The sequence below is a fragment of the Schistocerca piceifrons genome, chromosome 1, assembly GCF_021461385.2.
Source record: "Schistocerca piceifrons isolate TAMUIC-IGC-003096 chromosome 1, iqSchPice1.1, whole genome shotgun sequence".
NCBI lineage: Eukaryota > Metazoa > Arthropoda > Insecta > Orthoptera > Acrididae > Schistocerca > Schistocerca piceifrons.
The window spans coordinates 197,710,015-197,728,898 of record NC_060138.1 but is presented as its reverse complement, the minus strand read 5'-3'; the positions used below and the strand labels follow the sequence as shown (position 1 = coordinate 197,728,898).

The 18,884-nt window shown below is 40.6% G+C and overlaps 1 protein-coding gene across 1 annotated transcript in view; it reads left to right on the top strand.

Annotated features, from left to right (window-relative positions):
• The window catches only part of LOC124799287, a 292,389-nt gene that overhangs the window by 206,970 nt on the left and 66,535 nt on the right, over positions 1 to 18,884 (top strand). The window contains exon 12 of the mRNA XM_047262901.1: positions 3,654 to 3,833. Within this exon, the coding sequence (XP_047118857.1) occupies positions 3,654 to 3,833 (180 nt within the window). The remainder of the gene's footprint in view (positions 1 to 3,653; positions 3,834 to 18,884) is intronic.

Genomic DNA, 18,884 nt, shown 5'->3' with positions numbered 1-18,884 from the left:
CTGTATTTGTGAAACAGTCTCTGTCAAGAACTTGGCAACGGTATTATGATTATCATAGATCTGAAAGCAGTTATAGAATGTATGATACCTCTGGTTACGATCTGGTTTCCCAGCATCAACAGCACAGTGATGAAGTAAACATGCTTAAGTTGTTGGAGTGACAAGATAATGAATGAAGCGTTCTCCGTAGAATCGGCGAAGAAAGGAACGTTAGGAAAATACTGGCAAGAAGAAAGTTCGGAATGACAGGACATGTGTTACGACATCAAGGAATGACTTACAAGTTACTAGAGGGACATGTAGGAGATAAAAATAGCTGGAAAAGACAGAGATTGGAGATTCGAGCCTCACTTTTCATTTTACGATGCTTCTTCCCTGATCGGTATTATAGAATCAAGGCACAATTTCTTGTTTTTTTTGCATTTAATTTCTTATATTTTTATATGAACATACAGCGATGGGTAAAAACTTCATAACACCGCACACCGCGAGACTGAATGCCACTTCACTGCATTGAGGACTTATAAGCAAGAAAAGCGTAGGAGCAGAGGGGGGGACAATATGGAATCATTGCACCGACGATACGGGCCACAAGTGGTGAAATCCACCGATATAAGCGACTTTGACAAAGCGATGATTGTTATGAACTGGGGCCTGGTAACGAAGATATTGGAAACAGCGAAGCAGGACTGCTGCTGTAAGATCAGGAGAACGGGCTGGCCAATTAATGCGTCCTCCACGTTCTATGAAACGCCCGTCGAACATCCTGTCAAGGGTCAGCCTAGTGTTAATTGCGGAATGTCCCACTGGAAACGTGTCGACGTATGTGGTATCAGCATGATGGTGCACCTGCATATCCCGCAATTAACACTAGCCTGACCCTTGACAGGATGTTCCACGGGCGTTTCATAGGACGTGGAGGACGCATTAATTGGTCAGCCCGTTCTCCTGATCTTACACCTCTGGACTTTCCTGTGGGGTACGTTAAAGGAGAGTGTGTACCGTGACGTGCCTACAACCCCAGAGGATATGAAACAACGTATTGTGGCAGCCTGCGGCGACATTACACCAGATGTACTGCTGCGTGTACGACATTCATTACGCCAGAAATTGCAATTGTGCGCAGCAAATGATGGCCACCACATTGAACATCTATTGGCCTGACATGTCGGGACACACTCTATTCCACTCCGTAATTGAAACCGGAAACACGTGTGTACGTGTACCTCACTCCTCATGGTAATGTACATGTGCGTCAGGGAAAAAGACCAATAAAAAGGTGTTAGCGTGTGGACGTAATGTGCTGTTCCAGTCTCTTCCGTACCTAAGGTCCATCACCGTTCCCTTTGGATCCCTACGTAATTCGGTGCTCTCCGATACACACCATCGAACAGCAGAGGAGTGGTACTCAAGCGTCAACTTCAGGTTACAATATCTCCGGATGTAATTAACATTTTACAATGCAACAAACGGCACTGATTACGTATTTGTTTATATGTTCAGATGTGCTAACAAAACTAACGGGGTTCCATTTAAAAAAACGTAGGTTTGTGTTAAAAAACATACTTCCGTGCATTTTTTTATGGTTTGTGTTAAACAATTACACTAGCCCCTCTCCTCACGTTCGGTCTGTGGAATCGGTTCGTCAGTATTTGATGTCGTTTACGAAATATATCCATCGGTAACGTTAGGTGACTCACCCTGTATAAGGTGCAACAAAAATATTATGACGAACTTCAAGGGCTTGTGGAGAGTATCTCGAGGAACAAATTGCCAATGGAGCTCTCTTGCCCGGACCCGTCATCCAATTGCAACACAAAGGAGATGGCATTCTGTTGGACCAGGAAATTTGCGTTGTAACTCTGACGCCTCTTCCTCCGTTGCGATTATCGGTCTATGCAGTGCTATTGTGGCAGGAATTGCCACATTACGCGCCACTTAACCTCCTGAGCGCTGCAAGCTCAAGTGCGACGAACTGGGTCTGCGGTCCATCAACGTCTTGGCTGCCGTTTGCTGTGGTATGGGTGCCTAGAGGCAAGCGTTTTCTACTATAGCTACAACTTTCTGTAGCCTCGTTGAATGGAGTTCCCAGACGTGGCATTCCGTCCTCAACTTGATCTTTAAGTCTCCCTGCACAACCACTTGAAGATTTTCGGTATACTTTTGTTATATCCCGGGTACACAGTAAACCAGAAATGGCCTTATGACACTCCCTTGGTGTTATCCTGAAGTCACTTCTATGCCAGTTGATTTCATACTATTAAGAACGACGAGTTGTCTTATTTTCGCTCAACGCAATCGATGTTTTTCGAAAGCCTGTAACTGTGAAGTTAATGATTCAATAACTAAACATTTCACCAGTTATCAACTGGTCACAAAGCCCGTCCGATAATCGATATGCTAGTTTTTTACTCAGGAAGCGACAGTGCGGAAATGCATCGCGTGATTTCAGTCGAGAAACATAGCGTCAACATGGGCTCCAATATCTATTGCCTTTCTGATCTTGCGGACGAAATGAGCTAGTTGAATTTTACATTCTGGCGACTGCACGCTGGTTCCTACACAGAAGATTTGCTTTCTCCAAGAACGTCGTAATATGTATTAGCTGGGGTAAGTCAGGTTAAGAGCACACACTTTTGCCCATTCGTTGTTGCTGGCTGCGTATATATGGCCATAGCTTCATTTCCGTGTATTTCCCAACTGTGGTCATCTGGAAAATTTTGCTCGGCTCGGCTACTCTGTTCTTTTTTTTCTGGGACCTGCTCTCTTGTGGAAGCAGTGCCTCAGTCTGTTTCTGAATTTCTGACAAAGAGGGATCTTTCAACCATCCACATCTCGAAAGAGTCCAAATCAGTTCCCGAGACTACGTCTGATTGTGTGTCTTGCCCGAACATTTAGTTTTTAATCACAGAATCGTTTACACTAGTAGCTGCATAGGAAACAAACTTCTTTATCTACAGTTCACGATAATTTCATACGCCGATGTGTTACAGATGTCACTTATCAGTAACTAATCATTTTAGTCAGTTTTTTACTGGAAGAACAATACTGCGAAAGCTACCTTCCTTTCAGATATGGCATACCTCATGCTAAATCTTGCAGTGAAATAAAACATTCCATTTTGTTTCCAATCTTGCCTCTGTCATGGATGTGTGTGATGTCCTTAGGTTAGTTAGGTTTAAGTAGTTCTAAGTTCTGAGGGACTGATGACCTCAGACGTTAAGTCCCATAGTGCTCAGATCCATTTGAACCAGCCCCCATCGGACGTTCGAGTCCTTCTTCGGGCATGGTTGTGTGTGTTGTCTTTAGCATATGTTAGCTTAAGTTAGATTAAGTAGTGTGTAAGCCTAGGGACCTATGACCTCAGCAGTTTGCTCCCATAGTCTTTACCACAAATTTCCAATTTGGATCGTTAGCACGTTAAATGGAGGTGCTCTACTAGTGTTTCTTTTGTTTTAAATTTCGTTTCGACATGTTAGGTTATCAAATGGTAACAAATACCTGAAACAACTTTCCATTGCACCGACCTATCAAATCGACAATTGCTTTACAACAAAATTAATGCTAATGACAAAAATGTTTGAATGTCTTTCATTTTTAACAAGACACAAACGTCGATGTAAACGAGTCTTTTATTTCTATTTTATCCCCAGGTATCATCGAGAAGCTCGATTACATCAAGGACCTCGGCGTGGCAGCGATATGGCTGTCCCCTATCTACAAATCGCCCATGGCGGACAACGGCTACGACATCGCAGATTTCAGAAAGACAGACCCAATGTTCGGCACTATGAAAGACTTTGTCAGATTACTGGGTGAGGCTCACAGAAGAGGTACGGAAAAATTTTCTGCCCACACTGTGAACCCATAATATCACGACTACTCTTCAATGGCTGGAATGAATACTTCTTATTAATTATAGACAGTAGCATCTCTAACAAAAATGTGTGACAAACAGCTGGTCCATTTAATTAGGGACACTTCAGCGAAGAGCAAATTAATGGAATGTTCATGACCGACTTTTGGAGTCATTTAGTCAAAGAAGTCATATACAATTGAGACAATAGTTGTTGAATTCCCCAGTTCTTTTTGCAATGAGATGTTTGTGCAAGACACACCTGATGTGAAATAATGTCATAGCTCAAGGCAAAGCGCAGCAAATGAACAAACACTAACCATAGACTATCGTTATTTACAAAAGATGTTCTCGATTTTAGTACATCAGATAACACCTAAAATATTTTATTCATTTCGTTTTTGGGGTTTAGTACCCTTATAGGATCACTCTCTGTCCGGTTGTTAAAAACCATTTTTCTCAGGAACGGGTGGACGTATCAAGTTGAAAGTTACATTACATACTAAGTTGTTCCTCGGCGGTGTAATAAACGTTAGCTTGTAAGTCAATGCAGTCAGAAGGCACGGCCATTTATATTACATGTTTTGATACTCGAAAACTCTCTCATCAAAGCCTGTAGGGTACTTCCCGTTGACGTTGAACCTCGAAATTTGACAAGACGCAAGCTTTCATAGTACAGCGGCCGCCTGCTCCCTGTGTGACTTAACGTCACATTTACATCGCTGAAATTAAAAATTCACAAACATTTTGGAATCACTGTGACCGACACCCCGCCAGTATTAATGTCGATAACGGGCAAAAATTGTGGAGATTATCGATTCCCGTAATGGATGAACTGTCTGTATACACAAGTAAGTTTGTACGTAACCATCACTGTGCGAAACCTACTCGCATCTGGCCAGATTTTTCTGTGTCCAACTGCCGCTAATTCAGCATAAAATTTGATGCAGTGCGTCGTTTCATCATTTAATTTAATTCTTTTTTTGTCTTGTTCACATTTGGATTTATATTTTAAACAGATGTTTTTCTGATTGGAGCCTGGTATTGTATCCGATCTGTTTTACCTGTCACGCCACAATTTTTTGTGGAATTCGTAAATTATCTTCTAACTTTCCAGTAAGAAACCAATTTTCTTGACAGGCGTAAACACAACACCTACTTAATCCCATCGAAAGATTTTCTCAAATCAAGGAAACATGTAGCGTCCACTTGTTCGTTTCGAACCTTCTTTCCAGAATTATGAAGGTATTTTAAATCTGCCTTCGTAATTACTGAAAATTGTGTATTTATATCACCAAACGCGTTTTATGGTCATTAAGCAGCTGTATATTGTGTGATAATGCGATAACTATTTTGTAGTTTTCTTAAACTGTCAGGATATATCAATTTTTAATTGTTTTCGTGACACGTATCTTTTACTGTTGTGATTCATATGTAACATTCCTGTTTAAGAAAGCCTGCAAATGTTGAGTGGTTCCTACTATATTTACATACGTTCATATGTACTTTATACCAAGTGACAAACGTCCCGTCAGTCTTTCTGATGTAGATTTTGTCACGGTCTCTGTCAGTCAGCTGGTAGATACCAAACTACTGGTGTCTTGTTTTGGTTTTACTTTAGAATGTGTTTCTGTATTGAATTATTCGTTTTGTATACATTGTTTATAGGCTGGTTTTTGAATATATGCTCTATTTTGTGTGTGAGGTTATTGTGGTAGACCATTGTGCTGCCTATATTATTTTTAACCCTATTTATAACTGTCTTTCAGTGTGCGAGCATGTATGTGTTGGTTTTTCTTTTTGTATCATGTTTCATGTCTATTTCGCCGTCAAGTTTATCTACAAGTGCTACTTTTCCCATTTTTAATGTTACTTGTTTTATAGCAGTTACCTCTTCTTGGAAATCAGAAGGTTTAGGAGGACTGTATTGAGCCTGTTTGACATGTATTTCACTGCGGTTTGTTAGTAGTTCTGGCGGTGGTTTGAGGATGCATTTATTATTGTGTATGTTGTGAGTTTTGTATGTATGTAAAAGGAGTCTTTGTGATTATCTTTTCTTGTGTGGTTTTACCAAGAAAATAGATTTGCTTTCTTGTTCTTCTTCTATTATAAACCTTACATCGTTAGGTATTGTATTTATAACTTTATGCAGTTGTTGAATCTTAGTCTATGGTTCATCTACAATGTACAATATGTCATCCAAGAAAACGACCCAGTAGCTTTTGTATTATATGTTCAAATATTAGTTCCTCTTAAAGATTGGTAAAGATATTGGCTAGTATTCCTGGAATATCTGAACCTACTCGTGATTGAAGTAAAAATAGTTTGCTTTTTTTTTTATTAACTATAGCAGTTATATTTTTTATTTACGTGTTTCTGAGGTAGCTGGTTGCAACCTCTTAAGGTTTTTAAATCGATGGTTCTTTTTTAACAAGGATGTATCTTTATATGCTTTCTACATAAAAAAAGGCACTATCGCTATCTGTGGGATTTTTAAATCTCTTACGTGTGCTATTAGCAGAATGGCATTTTTAATTGTCCTCTCATTTTCAAGTTGACAGTACTAAATGAACAGGGATTACGTTTGTTTTGCTGGTGGGTAGCTGAAGGCTGTTCTAAAATTTGCTATTTGTCCGATGGGATTATGTTTCTTGGGTATTTTTAGCTGGCATCTCTCGATTGGTGCCTTAGGTTTTTTTTAAGCCTTTGTACCTCTCTTTCTGAAATTATGTGGGTTATGTTTTTGAGTGTGTTTGAAATGAGTTTGTTGGATTGTGTGATTATATAAATATATTTTATTTTACTTCCTTACTTACGAACCCCACAATTAAATTTACTTTAGAGGAGGAACTGCCTTCGTATTGCATACATTATATTTATGCATATACATGTAATTGGACACCTGAATACTTCACACCATAAGATAGTGCCTGCACACTAAAACTGTAATTTTACATGTCATTAATTAGTTTATTACTGGTTTCAAAACTTTTTATATTTTTATGTACTAATAACTACAAGGTATTATTCTGATTGTAGTTCTTAGGCACAAGTGCTCCAACACAACAAATGAATACATCAACTGTCCAGATAATTCCATCTCTGAGATTGATTCTAAATAAATAGTTTTGTTTTTGCTACAGGCAGAAGTCTTTCTCATTATGTACACATGATTTTTTACTTTTTTAACTTTCTCTGTCAATTTTTTCAAATATATATGCAATGTATTCTCTCGTGCTCAAGACTTTTGAGGATGGTGAGTCACACTGCAATTTTACCTTTTCTGATTTTGCTAATGTAGTGTGACGTCTTTCTTGATTTTACAAGAATATAGCTACAGTAAAATAATTATTGACGCTCATGGGCCACAAATTACCTTGACTCAAACACCTTTTCTGAAAAGTATAAATAAATTTAGAGCAGCAAAAATATCCAGGCATGACTAACATTCAGTTTACATACAGTTGCTGTTTTTTAGTCTTACTTGCAATGCAAGATATATAAGCCTATGGGTGCAACGATTTATTAAATAGAAAAGTGCATAAAACAATTAGATGTGCTCTGCATCCACAAAATTATATTAAGTAATGAATCATTAGTCACCATAATTCAGTAATAAGCCACACTCTTCCATCTTTCATAGCTCACGCATCAGTTCCTCCGTTATAATAAATGCCTTGCATTATTTCAAGAACTTTAATCAGTTGGGATAAGACCTTTTTTCACTGTTTTCACTAACCGTTTGTGTTTGAGCCGTTCAGGTCCTCACCTCCATTCATCCAATGTCCAGAAATCTCACACCATTAGTTTCTCTCTCTCACTACCCACTACTCAGACCTCCCTTCGACTGTCCATTCCTCTGATTTTACGCAGATATCAGTCTCTGAGAAAGCAGTCACACAACAGAAAATATACATGTACAACACTTACATCCGTATAAATTTACATATTCGGAGTACTTGGTTTACTTTCTCGTGTCCGGAGCTGTAAATTTTTTGGCACAGTACTGGGCTAAGTGAAAAGCTTCCGGCGGGCTTAGCCAGAGGTCATGTAGGGAGCAATGTGCAGGATAATTTCGTTACGTTAGGAGGCGTTCCATATTTTGAATTTTTTCACAGTTGCTCTTATTGTCATCCGCTTATAATAGGATCCATTTTATAAGATTGGTTTTGCTAGAGGCTACACAAGTTCTGATACGGTTTATCGTTTTCCATGACCTGTAATGTAATTCAGCACCAGTTGGTGGATGTTCGGAAATAGGGTAGCCGACAGGGGATTCATCCAAAGTGTAACTGAGGAACCAATATCTTTATTTTAGTCTTCTTAATCCATAAAGGCCGTCGTGTAGTGGATGGCGCTCATCGAATATCTATTTGAAGTGCTGAATATGTTCATGAGCTACCCTATGAGATTTGGGACTGCTGAAACCTGAAGCTTGGTAGAGATCTTCCAGAGAAGCGGACTTCATGCTTCCTGTGACTAGCCTACAGGTTTCATTAAGGCTTATGTAGATCTTCTTTGCCTATCTAAAACAGAAAGGGCACGCATACTCAGCTGCGGGAAAGCAAAGTGTTAAAGCTGTGGTTCTAAGCGCAGTAGGTTTGGCTCCCCGCTTACTGCTAGTTAGTTTTCTAAACATATTGCTCCTTGCAGCTACATTATTTCGGGTTTTGTCACATTGATGTTTGTGTGTTAGGGACCCGTCAAGCATGACTTCGAGGTATGTCGACAGGTCTGTGTGCTCAAGGGTAGACGCACTCCATTTAACGCACAGCTTTCTAAATGCTAGGCGTGTGTGCAGATGAAAAGCGCAAAATTTCGTTTCATTTGGATTTGGTTTGAGAGTTGTCATCGCAGTATGTTAACATTGCTTGTAGGTTATTCTCCAACTTTACCTCTACTTCCTCAAAGGTTCTTCCTTACGCTGTGATAGCCAGATCGTCAGCATAAGGAAAATGTCGCTTATCTTTGGGTAATGGCTGATAGTTCGTATATATGTTGAACATGATGGGGGCTAGAACACTTCCCTGAGCAAGGCCGTTTTTTCTGCTTCCTCCAGCGACTTTTTCTCCCTTGTAGAGTGACGTAGAATGTCGGTGTTTCAGCAAGGATTCTTTAATTTTTGCTAATTGATGGTCCCTATTAATATCATAGATTTTGCTTGGCAGTTTTCGGTAGTTTACTGTATCGTAGGTGGCGCTTAGATGGACCAGAGGCAAACCCGATATTAATTTATTTTTGTATTTTTGTATCCCTCCACTATAAACTCCGTGAGTGGCAAGATGTGGCCAGTACAAGATGTACCTGGCAAGAAACCAGCTTGCTGCGGGATTAACTTTGAATCAATGATGTTATTGATTCGATTGATTATCAGCCTTTCAGAGAATTTTAAACGGTGACATAGAAGGGCTGATAGCTGCTTGGTGAGTCGGGTTCTTTTCCTTGTTTTACAAGTGCTCTTACCTTGGACGTCCTCCATAGTTTAGGGATTATGAACGTTTCTCGGCAGTGTTTAAATAGGCTTAAAACTCAATTTTTGGAATTCGGTTCCACACACACGTCATGAACACCATAGCGTTTATGCCCTCATTCAGTTCTTTCATTATGAAATGAGAGGAGAAGTTGTAGGTTTCTATGGTAATATCACATTGTACCTTGCTTTTCTCGTGTTTTTTTGCTGGGATTGCCATTTAGTAGTAGTTGATGCGCAGCCCTATTAGGTCTCGCTCTGGCCATTTCTCTTCTTTCTTTCGGGTCGTCAGAACTTTCTGATCTGAGTTCATGCAATATTGCTGCTACGTGACGTGTCCGCTTTCTCCAAGGTTTCGACACATTTCTTTTGCCTTGTTCCACTTCCTGCTCTTATAAGATTTGTGCCACAAGCTATTGTCTCGTCACTGACAGGATCTTTTGAGTACCATTAATCATATTTCGCTAAAATGTTATTGGTACCCTCAGAGAGTACTGATATGAAGTTCTGTCTACAGCCTCTTGGGATGTGGTTTTTTGACACTTTACAGAGACTTTGTACAGAAAGTGTGTAGTCTTCGGGTACGGGATTGATGTTGTTGATTTACTCGTTTAATCCCGTGGAGAAATCCGTCCTTCTGGCTTTTTAAAACGGAACCTTCTTCGAAAGGGCCTGTTAACAGATTTGAGTTCCGAGAAGATCTGAATTGCAAAGGGTGTATGTTGAGCTTTTGGAAGAGTTTTATATACACTACTGGCCATTAAAATTACTGCACCAAGAAGAAATGCAGATGATAAACAGTTATTCATTGGACAAATATATTATACTAGAACTGACATGTGATTACATTTTCACGCAATTTGGGTGGATAGATCCTGACAAATCAGTACCCAGAACAACCACCTCTGGCCGTAATAACGGCCTTGATACGCCTGGGCATTGAGTCAAACAGAGCTTGGATAGCGTGTACAGGTACAGCTGCCCATGCAGCTTCAACACGATACCACAGTTCATCAAGAGTAGGGACTGCCGTATTGAGACGGGCCAGTTGCTCGGCCATTTTGACCAGACGTTTTCATTGGTGAGAGATCTGAAGCCTGTGCTGGTCAGGGCAGCAGTCGAACATTTTCTGTATCCAGAAAGGCCCGTACAGGGCAACATGCGGTCGTGCATTATCCTTCTGAAATGTAGGGTGTCAAAGGGATCGAATAAAGGGAGAGCCACGGGTCGTAACACATCTGAAATGTAACGTCCACTGTTCAAAGTGCCGTCAATGCGAACAAGAGGTGACCGAGAAGTGTAACCAATGGCACCCTATACCATTACGCCGGGTGATACGCCAGTATGGCGATGACGAATACACGCTTCCAATGTGGGTTCACCGCGATGTCGCCAAACACGGATGCGACCATCATGATGCTGTAAACAAAACCTGGATTCATCCGAAAAAATGACGTTTTGCCATTCGTGCACCCAGGTTCGTCGTTGAGTACACCATCGCAGGCGGTCCTGTCTGTGATGCAGCGTCAAGGGTAACCGCAGCCATGGTCTCCGAGCTGATAGTCCATACTGCTACAAACGTCGTCGAACTGTTCGTGCAGATGGTTGTTGTCTTGTAAACGTCCCCATCTGTTAACTCAGGGATCGAGACGTGGCTGCACGATCCTTTACAGGCATGCGGATAAGATGCTGTCATCTGGACTGCTAGTGATGCGAGGCCGTTGGGATCGAGCACGGCGTTCCGTATTACCCTCCTGAACCCACCGATACCATATTCTGCTAACGGTCATTGGATCTCGACCAACGCGAGCAGCAATGTCGCGATACGATAAACCGCAATCGCGATAGGCTACAATCCGACCTTTATCAAAGTCGGAAACGTGATGGTACGCATTTCTTCTCCTTACACGAGGCATCACAACAACATTTCACCAGGCAACGCCGGTTAACTGCTGTTTGTATATGGGAAATCGGTTGGAAACTTTCCTCATGTCAGCACGTTGTATGTGTCGCCACCGGCGCCAGCCTTATGTGAATGCTCTGAAAAGCTAATCATTTGCATATCACAGCATCTTCTTCCTGTCGGTTAAATTTCACGTCTTTAGCACGTCATCTTCGCGGCGTAGCAATTTCAGTGGCCAGTAGTGTACATTTATAACACATCAGTGTTGGATGATGCTGCTAACAAAGCACTTGTCAGGGTTGTAGCCTCTTTTTCATATTTTGCTCATGAAGGAGTAAGGCAGCTTTGAGTCATGTAGGAGAAAAAAGTTATTCAATTGGATCTATTCTTCTAGCTTTTGGTCATTGTGATCAGTTTCGTGGTATCACCAATTTATGCTGTGGCAGTTGAAGTAACTTAGTATAAACCGTGTCTTTTGGTTTCTGAAATTGCCTGGCATAATAAGCTTAAGTTTTTCAACTAGGGGCTTATATACGGATATTACTATCAAGGTTCCGCGTTCGATAGTTTAGTTAAGATCTCTGTGCCATTCACTACTGTTTTCCCTGTAGAAGTTAAGGGGCTCCGGAAAGGCTCAAAATCATGAAAAGTTCAGTTTTTACTTTTTCGCGTTTTCTGAATCTGCAGAATAGATATATAATTTATTCAATTCCGAAGACTACAACTATTTTTAAATTTTTTTTGAAATGTGTTCTACATGGGCGTCACCCACTGTGGCGCTGTTAAACTGCTGTCAAATGGTGTTATTATTAACGTCCGTGTTCATGAGGTACATTTTAGTGATGTGAGATAAAGTATGTGGCTAACCTGTGATGGTTCAATATATATCGCTGGTGTGATTGTCGATTGTTTCATGTTTATTTACTCTGTCGTTATCTCGAAAATATTCGTAATTAATTCTGTTTCTTGAGTCTCTGTTTTGTTGAAGTATAATAATGAGTAAAAGTAAAGTTATTAGAAATCCTCTGAAGGCTTTTAAGAAAAGGAGAAATGTTGGAAAGCCAAAGGTATGTGTTATTACTGTAAACAATAAAGACGATAACCAAGTGAGTGAACCTAACCTCTCAAGTACACCTGCCCTTAGCAGTCAAAGTGGGAAAGAAAATACTTCACAGAAGAAGCTTGGTTCAATGAGTGAAAACTATGAATGTTTTATGGGCGAATCGGATGTGAATGAAATATTTGATATGTCGGTTCTCAAAGGAATTTTTTCAAACTGTGTAAGATGTATTCATTGTAGTGAAGTTGGTCTGGAACTCTCCATAATAAAGCACGTAGGACTTGCTAGTGAAATACAACTGAAATGTCATAAGTGTTCATACATGACCACCTTTTGGAACAGTGTTGCAGTAACTGCAACTGAAGAAAATGGTAGCAAAATCTACGAACACAACAACGAGCGATGCTTGCTTTAGACAAGGAACGGCTTCGGGCTGCAGACAGGGCTGTAAAGAGTCTAGAAATACAAGCAAGAGTAAACAGGAGGAGGAACAAGAGGAAGCTGGAGGAGGAGTTTGCAGAGGATGAAGATAATCCATCCTATGGACCTGGAATGCACTAAAAAGTTAATCCAATCTTTGTCGCTCGATTCCCAAAACTTTTATTTTCTCAAAATGGTTCAAATGGCTCTGAGCACTATGGGACTCAACTGCTGTGGTTATCAGTCCCCTAGAACTTAGAACTACTTAAACCTAACTAACCTAAGGACATCACACACATCCATGCCCGAGGCAGGATTCGAACCTGCGACCGTAGCGGTCGCACGGTTCCGGACTGCGCGCCTAGAACCGCGAGACCACCGCGGCCGGCCTTTATTTTCTCATACTAATTACATGTTTTCTAAGGATCTCCAAACATATTTGTTTAAAACTTTCAGTAAATGTTACACAGTACCTTCTGCATAATTTAACACAGCCTTTTTCCAAAAAATTGTATATTTTTGAATATATAAATAAAAAATTGCTAAAAAATGTTGTGAATTTTCATTACAATTGAAAAAAAATCATCTTTAATAACTGAACTAAAATTTTGTAAAATCCCTGTGTTAAGTTGTAGCCCATATCCCAATAAATAATCTGTAAAAAGTTCAACTTCCTACCTCAAATACTTTGTGAGGAAAGATGTAATTTATAAGCGTTATTTTAACATTGCAAGTATAGGGCGTTCCGGAGCCCCTTAAGGCCAGGTAAGATCTAATGAAAGCTGCACCATCATCCTCCGGCTATGATACCTTTGTATCTATATGCATCCTATTAATATGGGGATGATGTGCTGATTCATCTTTGTAGACACAGTACATCCCATTTATGCATTTGGTATAGCTGCGAAGTTGTGTCTTGTTTGTTCTTGGTTATTCCCTCGCCATTCAAACTAGCAGTAGTCAGAGATGGCCCTAAGAAGTGCTCTTTATTTGATTTTCTCTGGTGATGGGAGGATTGGCCTGTGCCCTCATGCACTTCGTTTCCAGGGAGTCCCGGCATTTCCTAGTCTCATGGTGGCGTCGAGTGAAAACGCACACTTGGAGGCTCCTGTCGCCCTCTCCACAAGAATGCCAAGAATACCCTTATTACAGGTGGATTTTAATCTTTTTACGTTGTTTCTGATGATAAAGTCGTTTGTGTACACTTTTGTTCCCACGAGTACTACGGTACTTTCTTTGTCTGATTTTGTTACAGTAGTACAGTATTCGCTGCTTTTAGTTTTTTATTTAGATATTTAAAATTAGGTTAATGACCATTATTTCAGAGTTCATTATTTTCTTTTCTAATCTATGTTAGTAGACATGTTTTTAATTTTTTCATTTGTTAATTCTCTAGTTACCCCTTTATTTACATTCCTGCTATCATGTATTTCTTTTGTGGTGAGAATATACTTAAACTCTATAGTGAGAGCTTCTGTCCGTTGTTTGTTCATTTGCTTCAGAGTCAACATCATGTTTTAAACCTGTTTTTTTGTTTATTATCGCTTGGTGTTATGCTTGTAAGATTGATAAGCCTTGAATAGAAATAATGTGTGTGTGTGTGTGTGTGTGTGTGTGTGTGTGTGTGTGTGTGTGTGATTCTGTGTTTCTTGTTTTGAGGTTTTGTATAGAGCGTTTTGAGGACTGTAATTTTTGGTGTTATAACGATCCTCCACTATAATTGGTCCTGTATGTTTAATATTCTATCGCAATTGAATGTGAACTAAGTCTTGGCACTTGACACATCACTTCTCTGTGTTGCACATATTGCACATAACTGTCTCCATTTGTACTGAAGTGGCTGCATGTGTGAGAGGTCTATTTATGTGTTGTTACATCAAAGCAACACAGAAATTCTGAAAATATCCGCCTGTGTGTGTGTGTGTGTGTGTGTGTGTGTGTGTGTGTGTGTATCTGTGTTTCTTGTTTTGAGGTTTTGTATAGAGCGTTTTGCGGACTGTAATTTTTGGTGTTACAACGATCCTCCACTGTAATTGGTCCTGTATGTTTAATATTCTATCGCAATTGAATGTGAACTAAGTCTTGGCACTTGACACATCACTTCTCTGTGTTGCACATATTGCACATAACTGTCTCCATTTGTACTGAAGTGGCTGCATGTGTGAGAGGTCTATTTATGTGTTGTTACATCAAAGCAACACAGAAATTCTGAAAATATCCGCCTGTGTGTGTGTGTGTGTGTGTGTGTGTGTGTGTGTGTGTGTGTATCTGTGTTTCTTGTTTTGAGATTTTGTATAGAGCGTTTTGAGGACTGTAATTTTTGGTGTTACAACGATCCTCCACTATAATTGGTCCTGTATGTTTAATATTCTATCGCAATTGAATGTGAACTAAGTCTCGGCACTTGACACATCACTTCTCTGTGTTGCACATATTGCACATAACTGTCTCCATTTGTACTGAAGTGGCTGCATGTGTGAGAGGTCTATTTATGTGTTGTTACATCAAAGCAACACAGAAATACTGAAAATATCCACCATTTTCACGTCTTCAAGTGATGTTATCGTTCCTGCACAGGAGTAGCACGTAAGTCTTGAGTCATCTTGTGTGTTGGATTGGTTGTGGCTGTAGTAGTGCATAGCCGTGAGATACGAACATGAAGTCCTTGTGATTGGAAGACGGAGTAAAACTCCCTATACAGTCAGCCGAATTTACTTTTAAAACGTAAGAAAACACTGATGGAACGAATATTGTCTTATTAAATCTCCATTCAAAAGAGGTCGGCCAAGCATTAAAAGTTCATAGTCATACATGGAATACACAGCTCATTTTTTTTTTCAAATGCAGAGCGCATTTCAGTTAAAGGAGGCATCCAAATATAAATAAAAATACATTTTTATAAAATATGCTATTTATTTCGTTTAATGTGCATTTATGTGAGAAACCGTCAACACGATGGCAATGAATGCAAAGGTAAAGAGCAGTTATGTGTAACTGTGATCTTGGTATCAATTTTAGGATCGCGTAACGAATATTTCCAATGGTTAAGCGAAGACCATATCACGAAGTGCTAATGGAAGTAGACTCTAAAGAACAGATGCAAAGTGCGTCCTGCAAATCAAGCAAGTAAGTGCGGTCATGAGTTACTGAAACGACTTCTTTAGCGAAGTTAAAAAATACCGCAATCCCTGAACTATTTCACGGAAGAGCGTTGTTGGCCAGATCTCACCAAATAAACGTCCGGTGCTCGGTCGCGAGAGCGCCAAGTGTAAGCTGCAGTTAATAGTATACTAGACCCATCTTCTCATCTGCGGCCCACGAGGACGCCAACAGAACAGTCAGTCACGAAGGCAAAAGGCAGAGAATGTCAGAAAAGAAATACTACCTTCTCACTGAAGTTTTGGAACAGTTCCAAGTTATCCAGCAATGACGATAATGGTTCCGAGCTCCATCCAATCTCTAGCCAAGTTTTTCCGAGACTACGACCGCCGCCCCAGTGAAATTTCAAGATTTCGGTAGAACGCCAGCAAGAGTGAGACATTTTGTTTAATTTGTCGGCAGGGGGATGGCAAGAACTAACCATATTTTTAGCCACGTTTCAGAGCAACCATTGAGAGGCTGTGTCTTGTGGCTCCCATAGAAATCTTCCAACCATCGCTTTCTTTTAGTAATGGAGGCATTCCTCCACGTAGGCATCGCGCCTTTGCACGAGGGCTTTCAAGCTGCCTGCGTGCGTGTCAATTCAGTTTGTGTTAACATGGCCAGCCCCATGGGAGATTGGGGCGTGGGGTGGGGGCGAGTGCACTGGTGAAGGCTACATCAGTCCTAAAGACCAATTAAAGCTACACATTTATGGCTGTGGCAAAGATCCCTCCACTGTCTCTCTCTCTGCTTCGGCTGCTGTGCTAAAGAAACTGAAAAATTCAGCTTCTCAGAAGCCGAAGTGGACAGCTAGCTTCACCACAGCCAACATCTGGAATTATATGTGCATTTTCAAATGCTGATACGAATTATCAAAAGAACATCTCAGACACCAGTTCATATGTTAATGGGGCTGAGGGGTACTATTAGGGCATAAAAATGTGAATAAAATAGGTAGAGTGGTGCAACATGAAAAGTTAAACCACCTTACACACTGTACTTTCTGTGAGGCTGTCGTGGAACTACTAACGAACTTGCTAAGGCTCGCTTCTACTACATAAATAATCCTAAAGTTTGTGTGGGATGCAATGGTTTTTTTTAATGTCACTTCATTCACGTAAAGATGAAAAATTATTATACAACAAATTGTTGTGTACATGTTTCCGGGTAGTCAGCACGTACACAACTTTCCCACTAGAGCGCGCCCCGCTAAGCACAACAGCGCAGGCGCAGCGCTCGTCCATCTCCGCACTACGAGATGGTGCTGTCTAAGAGACGGACCAAATTCTGCTTCCCCCGACCCGCGTATTAATTTGTCTCGCAGCCAATGAGATTGCTGCTAACGTAGAACCTTTTCTCCTCACGGATCACGGTCGCGCAGTGATACCTGGACGCTCGAGGTATTATAACGAGTGTACAGACCTCGGAATAGTCAGTCTGCATCAGTCTGCATTAGTCTGCAGTCAAGTTTCAGTCTGCGCCTAATAAGATTACCATATTCCTGTACATAGCCGTGAAGATAAACGAATAGACACTTTTGTCAAGTATCAGTGATATGTGAGAATAAGATTAACGTACCAAGACCAAAGGAACTTCAGATTGTCAATTGTAATTAGCATCCAGAACCAAGTTAAGTTATTTTTATGATTGTTATTATTTTAATAAATGTGTGTGAAAATTAATCAAGTTCTGTTTAAAGTTGGTCACCGTCAATCTGCTACTCTAAGCCTGCAAGTGGCATTTCTATCGTCTGACCTAACGGCAGAAGATGGACACGCCACAATAAGACCACGAGATATATTGCTGACACTCGCCTACTTCATTAGAGCGACAAGTCAAATAATCTGATGGTGTCTGTACCGTAAGTCTTACAGTACGCACACCACACAGATGTACACCTATAAAAGTCACAGCGATGGCTGATCGTCCATATTATACACAGATACAACTCTTGCACATAAACATACATTGGAGAAACTGTTATAGATGTTACACGAATCAAATTGGACGTCTGAAGCTCTATTGCAATCTGCTTTGTTCACAGGATTGCTATTTTTTACATACACTGAAATCCATTCGTCAGTACTGTTCGCCTCACCTTAAGAATTGGCTAACGCCAAATTAAGAACTATATTGTGCACCCCCACCGACAAAGACTGACTGGGAGAGCGTTAATCACCCCCCCGCGGGGACGTCACTCGGGATGACACGTGAACTGATTGACCTCTGTCCGCCACCGTAGTTGAGTGAACTGCGCGCCAGTTTGTCAAGCCGGGGGGCTCAGGTTCGATTCTCGGTTGGGTTGGAGATTTCCTCCACTCAGAGACTGGGTGTTTGTGTCGTCTTCATCATCATCATTTCATCATCATCGAGGTGTAAGTCGCCCAAAATCGCCTCACCTCAAAAGACTTGCACCAGGCGACCAGGTCTACCCGCTGGGAGGCCCTCGCCAAACGACATTTCATTTCATTGACCTCTATCCCGTTATTCAGTTGTTCTTTACAATAAACAATAAAAATCAAATCTTGACTGTGTGCTGATAATTTTAAACGAAACTGGAATTATGTTTTAGTAATGTAAAATAGACTAAAAGATGCGTTTTGGCTCGCTGGACCGAGGTAATCCATATTCAGTCACAGCATCCAATCATTTTAGAAGATAATTCAGCTGTTCACGAAAGGTATGCTCGAGGAACCATTTGTTGTTCGCGTCACACTCCACTTTAAGACGTCATGCAGGTAATGCACTTCGCTCAACTGCGAAATGAAGTGTGAGCATAAATCTAACGGCTCCCAGAGTGAGAAACGTTGCCCTGTGCTGTAGTCAGTTTCATCTACTGCCTTCTTTCCAGCAACACACATAAGGCTGGAATCCCTTCTCTTGACCCTGTACCTGTTCTGAAATTTCGTTTTATTTTTTCTTTTACAACATTCAATACTACTTTGAAGCCATGGGACACAACAACTGGAATATGTTTCACCATTTGTGTTCTGATAATTAATTCAGGTTACATTTCAACTGCCCGAAATTCAGA